The sequence below is a fragment of the Dama dama genome, chromosome 1 (assembly GCF_033118175.1).
Source record: "Dama dama isolate Ldn47 chromosome 1, ASM3311817v1, whole genome shotgun sequence".
NCBI lineage: Eukaryota > Metazoa > Chordata > Mammalia > Artiodactyla > Cervidae > Dama > Dama dama.
The window spans coordinates 19,227,670-19,240,949 of NC_083681.1; the positions used below are offsets into that span (position 1 = coordinate 19,227,670).

The window sequence follows — 13,280 nt, forward strand, 5'->3', positions numbered from 1 at the left end:
AAACATAAAACCAGCCAGTTTTATTTTATGCCAGTATTTTTATTGTTGTAAATGAAAGTTTAAATTTCACATGTAAAATCTACTATTGAAAAGGAAAGTATATAGATGTCTATCAAATGGTTTCTTTTCTGATGTCTATAAGTCTCACTGCCTCCATTTGAATGTCCTGTGTACATCTCAAATTCAGCTGTCCAAAGGTAAATTTATCATCTTCACCTCCATCCACTAGCCTCCTCCTTTCAATAAGGAGCATGCAGTAGTTTAAGCCTGAAACCTTTCTCACATGTCTCATTTGGTTACCAAGTCCTGGGAGTCCTGTGTTATAAGTAACATTAGTCCGTCTATGTTTCTCTGTCTGCAGCTGCTTTCCAGCGCTGTGGTTCAGTACAGTGAAATCTTTCAGTAAATTCTCCATGTTCATTCTTGTTTCAGCCATCTTACTGTTGTCTGGAGCACTATTCTTTCTTCCTCTCCAAATGAAACATTGATTTTTCGGATACCATCTCTTCTGTGAAACGCTTCTTGTTCAGAGTTCTTTTTTTATATGCCTCTCTGATATTTTAAACTTTCTCTATCATAGCACACATCACACTGTGTTGAGTCTCTTAGGCTAGTCATTGAGTTTCATTTGGTCAGAAATAGTCTTTCTTACACCATTGTATACTGAGCACCTACCTAGTACATTAAAAAGTCCTATGTAAATAGTTACTAAATCAATGAATTAGTCCTCTTCAGAAATAAAATATAAATTACAGTTAAATTCTTAATTTTATTAAGCATAATAGTTTCTTTTAAAAGAAAAAGAAATATTATTAAATTCCATTTGTTGATTCATATTTATTAAGAGCCTGTTTTGTGCTAGAACCTTATATTGTAGAGGAAGACAATCCCAGACAACAGGAAGAGGACTCCTAAGCACATCTGTCTGGGACTGATAGGACATCTCTTTCTTTGTCAGAGTCAGAAAACTTATTCCGATGCCATGTGGATAAAAAATCACAAAGAACAATGCTTGCCGTTGTGGACTACATGAGGAGACAAAAGAGGTAAGTGACTACTGGTTCTTGAGTTTGGGTATTTAGAAGTGTAACTTGTTATTGCTGACTGAATTTTAACATGATTATTTGAGGTAATGCTGTTGCAAGGTGCTGTATTTAATATGTGTGATGCTTCTATCTCCTTGAAATAATCCATATTCAGGGTGGAGCTTTGGTGAAATCAATGTCAGGAACTCTCAATACTTTTTTTAAGTATAGTTTATTTATAATATTGTGCTAGTTTCTGTTGTTCAGCAAAGTGATTCAGTTATATATATGTATTTTTTTTCAGATTATTTTCCATTATAGGTTATTACAACATAAATTACAAGACTTTGAATACTGTAGGAACTCTGAATTCTTGGAGAAGGAAATGGCAACCCTCTCCAGTATTCTTGCCTGGAGAATCCCATGGACAGAGGAGCCTGGCAGGCTACTGTCCTTGTGGTCACAAAGAGTCAGACACAGCTGAGCGACTGAGCACTGAATTTTAGCCCTAACTATGATAGTAACAGTGTTATCTTTGCTAAATCATTCAGTCTTTGGGGGCTTTAGTTAATTTCATTTATAGTAATGGAAAAAGAATAGTGATTTTCCAGGTTACTTTTAGTTGCATTGCTCCTCTTTTAACTCTTTTCTTTACTTTTGTCTCAGAAGTAGTTAGAGTTATGTAAAAAAGTTCCTTTATTTATCTTATTTTGAAGCACAAGTTTCTTTACTTTGTCACGTGGTCCTCAAAATCTGTGGTTCTATATAGTGATACTGTCTATAGCAGTGTTTATTTTCTTGATTCTGAAAAATTGCTTTATAATTCAGTGTTTTTGTTCCTATTATTTTTTTTGAGATGTTTAACAGTGAGTACAGGAATTGATAGAGAGGATGGTCGACAGATTTGTACTGCTCCAGAGTTGACCAGAACTTTAAAGAAATTATGTAGTAGGCCTAGAACTTGAATAGGTAGGCATTGATGTCTTGTTGGTTTGTACGGTGGTAGTGGCAGTGACTGACAAAGAGTGGGAGGGAATGGTGGGAGAAAAATAAAAAATTGGTAGTGGAATTTGGAAAAATTTTTTGACCTAAATGTGTTTACATCTTAAGAATTTACTCCTCTGTATCCTCATCCTTTCCATCTCATGCTTAGAAAAAGAAGTGTTAGGCCTTTCGGTGTCTGTGTTTCTGGTTAGAAAGTTACTGATTCACTATATTGTTTTATATTGAATCCTCTTGTGAGAAACCCCATTCAAAACTGTAACTGGCAGCATATCTTTTCTCAGTGTTGGGAGGCAGTTTCACCTCTGAATTATTTCTTTTTTGTCCACCATTGAGTTACAGTATCATTTACTTTGGTTAGCCTTCAAGAAGATAAAATATCTCAATATTAAATTTTTATTCTAAATAAGGCCTTAAAGAAGATTCCTTGAGATAATATGGCTGGGACATAGAATAAAGAGTAAGAACTTGAGTTCAGGTTCATGTTTCTCAGAATCAGTTCAGTTCAGTCGCTCAGTCGTGTCCGACTCTTTGCGACCCCATGGACTATAGCACGCCAGGCCTCCCTGTCCATCACCAACTCCCAGAGTTTACTCAGACTCATGTCCATTGAGTTGGTGATGCCATCCAACCATCTCATCCTCTGTCGTCCCCTTCTCCTCTCACCTTCAATCTTTCCCAGCATCAGGGTCTTTTCAAATGAGTCAGCTCTTCACATCAGGTGGCCAAAGTATTGGAGTTTCAGCTTCAACATCAATCCTTCCAATGAACACTCAGGACTGATTTCCTTTAGGATGGACTGGTTTCTCACAATAGCTATAGTTAAGTCTTGGCTATGTGATAGGCACTTTATTCATCAGCTTTGTAAGTATTATTTACTCAGTACAGCTGTTCTCTGAGGTAAATATTGTTACCTGGTTTTGCAAATGAAGAAACTGAGGCTTAAGAAGTTAAGTTGCCAAAATTCATACAGCTTGTAGAAGGTAATCCAGCTGGATTTGAACTTAGCTAGAGTTTCCTGCTTTAATACCAATTTTCTTAACTACTGCCTTGTCACATCTCTATAAAATTGTCTTGAGAAAGATAATGTCGTCCCTTCCAGTTACGGCCTACTGTTATCACAGTGGAAGATTTTTGTTAAATAACCTCAACCTAGGCAATTAGCTCAGAAGAAAATTAACTGCAATAGGAAAAACATGTAAATGTGCCTTAGAAGAAACACTATTTTCGTTAAATTGATCATTTAAAAAACACTTGTGTATGTATTTTTAGTTATTATGTATAGCCTATTCGTAGCCTGTGGTCCATGGATCCCTCGGTGGGGGGCAAGTATGAACCTCAGATTGTTATGGGATGATGGTCCATAGCTTTTATCAGATTTTCTAATAGGTATGTGATCCAAAAAGAGAGCTGGAACTCTTTAGCTATGTTATCTTAGGTGTTTATTGTTATATATTGGGGATATGTGGTTTTTGGTTATTTGAATGTAATTTTCTTTTTAACTAGCACTGGCTACCATTGTATTCTATATCAATATACTTTTGGTACGTAAGTTAAAGAAATGGACATAAAAAAAATTTTTTTTTAATTAAGAAAAAAAGGAAACGGACGTAACTAGATTTAAATGTTTTCTTTAGACCCTCTTCAGGAACAGTTTTTGATGATGCTTTCTGGCTGGAGTTGAATTACCTAGAGGTTGCCAAAGTAGCTCAGTCTTGTGCCGCTCATTTTACAGCATTGCTCTATGCAGAAATCTATGCAGATAAGAAGAACATGGATGATCAAGAGAAAAGGTAACGGGATTTGGAAGTTCTGGTTTGTAAAATTGGTGTTGACATTGTTTCATTAAAGGTATATATTAAAGATGTGTTTTGCTTCCACTCTCCCATTTAAAAGGTATTTTAAATAAACCTTTCTACCTTTTAAGGAGAAACGATAATAAAAGTATGTTAAAGAAATAAGCAGTTCTACCCTGAACTAGAGATGTTTATTACCCAATAATTATAAAAATTACACAGATAACAAACTTCTGGAGGACAGAGATCATCCTTATTTTTCTCTGTATTCCCCATAGTAACTAGCATTGGGAACTTTATATAAGTGATCAATAATTATTTTTCAGATGGTTGAATGAGTCCCTAATTTTAAATTAAGTTTACCCTTGTTCCCTCAGTTTATTCAAGATCCATTTTACTTATTGACTAGAAGTTATGTAACCTGATTGCTTTCTGTGACTAAATCACTTTCATTGTTTTGGTGTCTACCTGGATTCCTACTTCTTTACTCTGCTTTTCCTCTGAGTTAGAACTCTCATAAGAGTTTAACTGGTGTTATCTTAGATAATAGAGAAAAGGAAAAAATAGCCAAGAAAGTTGAAGAGTGAAAAATACAGTTTACTGTCCCAATGGCCTTCCTCAAATCTTTGTTCATTTGAAATAGCTTAGTGTTTATTTTTTAATTAATTAATTAGTTTCTAATTGGAGATTAATTGCTCTACAGTAAATATTTATTTTTATAGTTAGCCTCACTTTCCAACCATGAAATCACTCATACTACAAAATTGAAATAGCAAAGAAGTGTTATATTGATGCATTTCTTATGCTTGCTACCTATAATTTCTACTTTGGATTGTCATTAAGCTGAAAGTAGTATGGTTTTTGGATTGTGGAAAACCAGGCACCAGAGTTCAGATCCTAGTTCAGATATGATTAATCTAGTAGACTTTGGACTAGTTCGCTTAATGCTCTCATTTGTTTTAATTTCTTCTTTTCAACTAAAACCTGTTAAAAATCTACAGTGTAGTCAGTATACCCTTATGTATCAGTATACTTACCAACATTAGCTTAATAGCACTGGAATGTAATTTCTAGATTTTATTAAAATACCCCCCCAAAATCGACAGTGTGTAGATCATGTGTATAATTAATGTGTAATTGACATGTTTGTGAACACTTAAGACTTTGTACAAAGACAAGTAAAATGGCTAAGAAATTGATTTTTGACTACTTTAGGTCTTAAAAATTTGGTAGAAACCCTGCTTACTTTGTAATAATTTTAATCTGAGTGCACCTCAGTATCTTGGTTCCATAGAATAATATATTTTACTAATCAGTGGTGAGTAACAGTTCTTATCTGAGTATAAATAAAAGCTCTTTTAATTTGAGAATAAGTGATTATATAGAATGTGGCAAATTTTTGCAGAATTGCTTGTTTAACAATCAAAAGTGCCTGGATTTTATTATGGTTAGCTTTAGGGGAGAAGTGCTTCATAAATAGGACTTGCTGTTTGCTTTGACAATCCGATTTTTTTTTTTTTTCAAATGCCTAATGGACAGGGGAGAGCAAACAGACATGAGGTGTATAGAAAGGGTCGTGGTGGTTTAGTCGCTAAGTCGTGTCCAACTCTTGCAACCCCATGGACTGTAGTCTGCCAGGCTCCTCTGTCCATGGGATTCTCCAGGAGTGGGTTGCCATAGAAAGGGTAGGGAATGCTGATTTTCTTCAGTGACTCAGGTGAACTGAGACTTTGGTAAATCTAAAGTGATCAGGAAAAGTATAAAAGCAAAATACAAATCAACAGTTTACAAACACTATCAGATCAAAAATATGAATTGTTCTCTTAGGTTTCCTATTCAAGTTAGTTAATATCAAAATGTAGACAAGTCTGAATTCTAATTCTGTCACTTATTACCTGTGGTCCTACCGGTCCACTTCCTTTTTAACACTTAATATTAGATTTCTTAATTTTGGCAAATTATCAAATGTTAAGTGGTATCTCAGGTGTGGTCTTAATTTGCATGCCTGTGTTTATTAATGAGGTTAAGTAAGTAAGTGTTAAGTCGCTCCTTTGTGTCTGACTCTTTTGAACTTAGTGGACTATAGCCTGCCAGGCTCCTCAGTCTGTGGAATTTTCCAGGCAAGAATACTGGTGTGTGTAGTCATTCTCTTCTCCAGGAGGTCTTCCCGACCCAGGGATCAAAACCCAGGTCTCCCACATTGCTGGCAGATTCTCCCCTCTGAGCCACTAGGGAAGCCCCAGTGAGGTTAAACTTCAGGTAAAATCACTGACAGACCATTTAGGAATTGAACTGAAAGGGCTTCTGCTCTATTTTTAAGCTCTGTAAAAATAAGCATATTTTGGCATATAGCTTTTCCATAAGTGAGACTGTGGTTAAAATGCAATTCTCATTCAAAGACCTAATACTCTCAAATTCCTTTTCTGTTCTAGGCTTGGTATTGTTTTCAAGTATAAATGGTTCATTATATTTTATTTGTAACCTTTGTTAGTTTTTTCTTTCAAAGTTTATGGTATACATATTAGCAAGCCTCAAAATAGTATATTCCCGTTAAAAGACATGCTCTTGTGACAAACAGAAATCTTACATTTGAAGAAGAGAGCCAAAGTACAACTATTTCCAGTTTGAGTGAAAAAAGTAAGGAAGAAACTGGGATAAGTTTACAGGTATATATTATAGACTTTATTATAAATGTTAATATTTGTTTTACACTTTGGACTATTGTTTTGTTAAAAAGACTATATAGATTTGAACTGTCATTTGATTTTCAAACTGAAGTTACTTTTTGGACTGTCATATACGTTAAATTCATGGTTTGAAGCTTAGGCCTTGGATTAGGCAAATGAGTTCTATCCTTATTCAACCACTTAATTGTATAATCTTCCAGAAATTACTTAATCGTTTCAACTTTGAGTTCCTTTATCAGAAAGATGAAAGTACAACCACCTGTCTCATAGGGTGAATTATACCATATATTTTTCTGCTACAGTACTCTTTATTTTCTTCATAGCACTTAACATTTATATTTTTATTTATTTACTTGTTTATTGTATACCACATCTCAGGGCAGATTGCTTCTTCTGTAAATTTTTAAATTTAAAAGTTTAAATTTGACCCATTAAATCTGACTCTTAATTTGACCCATTCTTCCTTTAAAATGAGTTTGGTTGTCTTCAGTTTGCTTACACCTCTGATGTTCTCTTCCCTGCTTTCAGTGTGACTCCTACTTCTTAGACAAAATAGGGGACATAGATAGGAAGTGCCACCATATGACACTGTCAAACATAGAAATCTTCCTACATCTCCTCCCACTGTAATCTTTCCTTTTGTTAAAGCAGAGGAACAGTTCTCCTGCTGTCCTTTTTTCTGTGCTTTGTTTTTCAACTGTCAAGAACTTTATTTTTTTATTGTGCCATGCTTCTTCTCAATATATTCAAACATTTCAGACTCTTCTTATTAAAAACATTCTCCGTAAAACAAACAAAAAATCATTTCCCTTTTCCTTATGTTCTCTTTAAGGTGACACCCTTTTTTCTCCCTTCCCATCACAGCCAAACCTTGTGAAGGAATTTCCACTGAATGGCACCTGCTAATGTCACTCATAAACTTGATGTTACTGAGTCTAGCCCTCACCTTTCATTCAACCTCTTCCTTAATGTTTCATCAACAGTTAACACCATCAACTATGCCTTACTTGAAATACGTTCTCTCTGCCTTTTTGATCCTGTTTTCCTGATTTTCTCCTTCCCTATTTTGCTAGTTTATAGTTTTATCCTCTTTTCTGAGTTTTTGGAGTATCTCCAGTACTCCAGGTACTGTGCTAGCTTCAGGACTAAATGTTCCAACACTTGAGGGCTTGATTTCATCCTTATGAATAGAAACAATTTGATTAGAATGATAAACTTATTACAATATCAGTTTGTGTTTAGAAAATGTTTCCTGGGGCAACTACCATTAACATAACTAAAGTGCTTGATCAGTTTTCCATGCAGTGTCATTTCTCATTGTTTTCTTTTTCCTTTGTTTCTTTCGGTTTTGTTTTCTGTTTTCATTTTTATTTTACTGAGATTATTTTAAACAGAATCAATTCTTTCCTGAGTAAATTTTATTGCAAAGTTTGAATCATCAAACCAATTCTTTATATCACATTTTGGTAATTATTACATAGTGCAACTTTGAATTTTCTTTCAAAGAAAACCTTACAACCTTTTTTTTTTTTACCAAGTTCACTTTTGAAGAGTAAGACTTTACAGAACTTCATTTTCCCATGTACAGTTTTAGCTGTTGACAGGATTGTTTGCTTTTGATTTTATGGGTTTTTTTTGCATATGTTAGAAGCATCATAGGTTGGGGTTTATATCTTATCTAATTCATTAAATTGTGAGCAATTCTTTTCAAATATTTCAGTCATTCTGTTGTCTCAGATCAGTTTGTTGTGTTGGTAATCCATAGCTTTAGTATATATTTCAATATCATTATATTTTACCTGTATAACATGTTATATAATTTAAATTTGCTAAATTCATAAACCAATATTTTTTCCCTTCAATTTAAAAAAAATTTTTTTTCTGTTTTTAGGATCTACTTTTAGAAATCTACAGAAGTATAGGAGAGCCAGATAGTCTTTATGGCTGTGGTGGAGGGAAAATGTTACAACCCCTTACTAGGTAAGTTGCTTTTTCATAGATAATGCTATAGTAATTCTGTTATGAAAGAAGTTACATACATACAGAACTCAAAGGCATTTAAAAACTCTTTTCTTATAGACTACGAACATATGAACATGAAGCAATGTGGGGGAAAGCCCTAGCAACATATGACCTCGAGACAGCAATCTCCTCATCAACTCGTCAGGCAGGAATAATTCAGGTACTTTTTTTTCTGCTTTAGTAAAGCGCTACTTGTGTAGTGCTCAGATTATTTCAGTATATCAGTGGACTATTTACACAGCTAGATAAACTCTAGGGCTAAGACTGAAGGTTATTTTTCTTTCACCGGGATTAAAACTCAGAAGGATACACAGGTAAATTGGACAGATGACTGACCTGAAAGATAGTATAGATTTGTTGGTCATAATCTTCTTAGCTAACAATAGAAGACATTTCTTGAACTGTATACAATGTGCCTGGTTGTGATTTAAGTCCTTTGTATGGAAAATCTCATGTAAATTATTTCTCATAGTTTGCACTAGAGTTTGTCCCAGAGGTTATCATTTCTGTTACTAATATTCCTGGCTAATATTCCTTAACCATTCTTTTATCAAATATCACAACCCTTTGAGCTCTGTCTTGATGTTTTAGGAGGAACACACAAACAATATTTTGGGATTTTAAGTGATACTGCGAACTACTAAAATTTTGAAAGTTACTGTTTATGTTTGATTGCTGTTTTTTGTTTCTCTAGTATTGTTATTTTTGAACTTTTTTTTTTTTTTAAACTCCTGCTCAGGCCTTGCAGAATTTGGGACTCTGCCATATTCTTTCCATCTATTTAAGAGGATTAGATCATGAAAATAAAGAGTGGTGTGCTGAACTACAGGAACTTCATTACCAAGTAGCATGGAGAAATATGCAGTGGGACCACTGCATTTCTGTCAAGTAAGAAGAATTTGGACATTTAAAATTGCCGTTTCTCTAGTTATGAACAATGAACTGTTTTTATAGTGGGAGTTGTGTTTTTATGTTTTGTGGATACTGTTAAGCTAAATGCTTGAATAGCATAGCAGTAAGCAGTTACTGTACATAGGCTTGAATTTCATTCTCTTCTCTTTCCACCTCTACCCTCATGATATTTTTGAAGAGAAATATAGAAGTTATTTTCTCATGAGAATTTTCTCACATATTGTTTACAGATCCAAAGAGAAAGTCAGGCATTTCCCTTCCCACTACCTGCTGCAAACATTTTATTTATTCAGCTGGCACTTTTATTGGCTGGATGGTACACAAAAGACTGTTTATTTGTGAAATAATTTATATAAAAAACTGCTAAATCAATAGCGTAGGAAGATGATGACATTCGCCTACATGTAAGGTCCCCATGTGTTCTGAATGAAAAGCCAAGCACCTAATCTAATAAAAGATTGTGTATTTATGTAAAAGTCTTTTGATGATATAAACCAAAGAATAATTAAATCACATTAATTATATGTTTAATCACTTTCATAGAAAAAAATTTCATTAATTAGAACGTCTTTCAAATTTAGAACTGTTAGATTGCTATAAAATCAGAGGTATGCATTCATATTTTAGAAACAGTTTACTCTGTGAGCCGATTCCTACTTGCCTCTGAATCTTCGTATGCTGTTTTTCTCCTTGCATACTATATTTCAGCACATAGTCTTCTTTTTTTTTTTTTTTTTTCCATTAGGCCAGACTGTTTGTAACTAAAAGCCTTAAATATATATCTTCTTTTTTCTTCTCTTACCATGAAGGTGGCTACTTGTTAGACTGTAATTTAATAATGTGACATATTCAGAGAGATCTTTTCTGACCTTCCATTCTAAAGTACCCACTCAGTCATTTGTTTTGTTACCCTGTTTTACTTTTCTACATGTCCTTTGTCCTGGTATTTTTCTTCTTTATTGTCCATCTCCAAACCGGAATGTAAACTCCTTGAAAATGGGGGCCTGATCTGACTTGTTTGCCAATGGATTCACTGCATCTAGAACCTGGTGACTAGTACCTGGCACATAGTAGGTGTTCGTCTAATAGATAAATGGGAATATAACATGTTTAGAGCCTGGGGGAAAAAATCTGAGAAATTTGCTTTTTTTTCTGCTTGAAGAATTGAAAGATCCACAGGATTCTTCATGATTCTTACGAAATTTTCTAGAAATGCATTTTTTTTTTTAATGGAGATAATTCTAATTGTAGTTTAAAATTTCGCCTCTTGGTGAAGCTGTTTATACACACACCAGGATTCTCTGTTTTTAAATATTTTTTTTCTCTAATTTTTTAATTATTTCACAGCAAAGGAGTGGAAAGAACCAGTTACCATGAGTTGTTGTATAATGCTCTGCAGTCTCTAAGAGACAGAGAATTCTCCACTTTTTATGAAAGTCTCAAACATGCCAGGTATTGTAAAAAGAAAGTTACTGTGTTTTAACATTGCTTCTTTTCTGAAAACCTGAAGAATAATTTCAGTGCAAAGATTTGCACTGGTGAAAGGATGAGGATCTGATAGGTGTGGTCAGGTTGTTTTTTGTCATTCCCTTTTCTCCCTTAAAAAAAATCCCTTGTATAATTCATAATTCATATGAATCAGTGTTGAAACTCAGAATTGCAAAAGTGGGAGGAAATATTCAACAGTTAACAATTTCATAGCTTCTCCACATCTGAGAAATGAGTGCTCAGATGAATTTTATCTTTTGCAAACATGTTTGCATAAGAATTACCAATGTTCCTGTCTTAACAATTGTTTTCTGTATCTTCATATTTTGAATGCTTTATATGAAAGAATTCTTTAACATACACTTGTCAAAATATATATATATATACATATATATATATACACACACACACATGTGTGTACACACAAATGTATGTATATATATAACCATTGTTACCTTTAAATATTTTGTTTTAAATGTAAGAGCATTCTCATATGTTAGGTACTTATGTAAGCTTTTTTTTTTTCCTTATATAATACATTTTTCTTTGCTTATGTGGTTCAAATATATGCTATCTTTAAAAATAGAATTTCCTTTTGGAACCATGATCAATTATTTATGCTGAACCCTGAAAAGTCTTACTGTTTCCCATCCCTTGGTTCTCTTCCTGGACAGATGTACTGAGAATTTTAATCTTGTCTCTAGTGGCTGTATGTCATTTACCTCTCTTAGCATTTAATGTTCTTTTTGTAAGATGGTGATTAATGGTTAGTACTTAAAGGCTTGGTCTGAGGCACAAATGAGATAATACACAAAAAAGAGCTTAACTATAACAGGCTAAATGAATGTAACACGTTTTTTGGTTAACAGTAGTTGTGACCTAATAAATCCTGTATTTTTTTTTTTACAGAAGTAATACTTACTACCATTTAAGTGCTTATCATGTGGTGGCTACTTTGTTAGACTTTTTCTGTATGTATTCTCTAACCTTCAAAATAATTCTGGAAGTGAAAAAACTTTATTTCAGAGGAATCCAGTAATGTGCCCAAAGTTATACAGTCATTACTGGCAAAACTGGGATTTAGATCTCAGTCCATACAATTCCAAGGCTTACTTTGTTTCCACTACCTTATGCTGGTGCTTCTGAATATTGCTATTATTAAATCAACACAGAGGTCTATAATGAGAACTCAACTTTTATCTTCTGTAAAAAAATTTTATCTTAGTTTTCAAGTGTCTTGTCTTTTCTGCTACTAGAGTTAAAGAAGTGGAAGAGTTGTGTAAGGGCAGTCTTGAGTCTGTGTATTCCCTCTACCCTACACTTAGCAGACTGCAGGCCATTGGAGAGCTTGAAAACATTGGAGAACTTTTCTCAAGGTATGTGATTCAAGTGACTCTGTATCCCAAAGCACAACCTGTTACCGAAGTGAATTTTTTTTTTTCCCAAAGTGAATTTAAAAAATAAAAACTATATAGAAACCAGCCATAGGTTCCTTTCTTTTTATCACAGTGTAAGTTGACCTAATGAACTGTGACCTTGTTAAAATAAACATTTTCAGAAATACTCACTGTAAAAATTCAAGTTTTTAAATTTAACTTTGTGTTTTTCTCTTTACAACTTTTCCCCTGTTCCACCCTAGATGAAATTATTTCCTCATGTTTTTTATCATAGCATATTATATATACTCCACTGTTTTAGTACTGCATTGCATCAGTGTTACTTTATGTATATTCTGCCACGCTGCACTAGACGATCCCTAAAAGTGGGGCTTATTTCTTCTTGTATCCCTAGTGCTATTTCCTGGTGACCGATTCTTAGTCAACAGTCCATGTTAATGAATATGGAGTGTTTAGGGGAGGTTGCCCCTTACAATGGTGGAAAGGAAGTCATCTCACTTTGCAGTATTTCTGGATCTTTCTCTGCTAGGGAATTTTAAGGAAGAAAAATTTGACAAATTGGTAACAAATACCTATGTTCTAGGATAGCAGTTCACAGAATGTAGTGTAGAGATCCTGCAGGCCCTAAGATCCATTCAGGGGTTCACGAAATTAAAACTATTGTTAAAATTATAGCAAAATCTTTTTTTTTTTTTTTGCTTTCATTCTTTCATGAGGTATAGTGATGTTTTGGTGAGGTATCAGAGAATAGCTACAATTATTTGAAAAGACTGTTACCATATTCCTGCCTTTCCTGTATCTGTATGAGGCTAGATTTTCTTCACATTCTCCAACCAAACATCATAGCACAGCAAACTAAATGCAGAATCTGAGATGAGAATTCAAGTGTCTCCATTAAGCCAGGCATCAAAGAGATTCATAGAAATGTGAAATAGTGCTCTTCTCACTAAA

The 13,280-nt window shown here is 33.9% G+C and overlaps 1 protein-coding gene across 1 annotated transcript in view; it reads left to right on the forward strand.

Annotated features, from left to right (window-relative positions):
- ATM (ATM serine/threonine kinase) overlaps positions 1–13,280 on the forward strand; it is a 153,563-nt gene that overhangs the window by 92,990 nt on the left and 47,293 nt on the right. The window contains exons 39-46 of the mRNA XM_061144255.1: positions 959–1,046; positions 3,665–3,820; positions 6,402–6,489; positions 8,402–8,490; positions 8,590–8,692; positions 9,272–9,420; positions 10,792–10,896; positions 12,189–12,308. Of these exons, the coding sequence (XP_061000238.1) occupies positions 959–1,046; positions 3,665–3,820; positions 6,402–6,489; positions 8,402–8,490; positions 8,590–8,692; positions 9,272–9,420; positions 10,792–10,896; positions 12,189–12,308 (898 nt within the window). The remainder of the gene's footprint in view (positions 1–958; positions 1,047–3,664; positions 3,821–6,401; positions 6,490–8,401; positions 8,491–8,589; positions 8,693–9,271; positions 9,421–10,791; positions 10,897–12,188; positions 12,309–13,280) is intronic.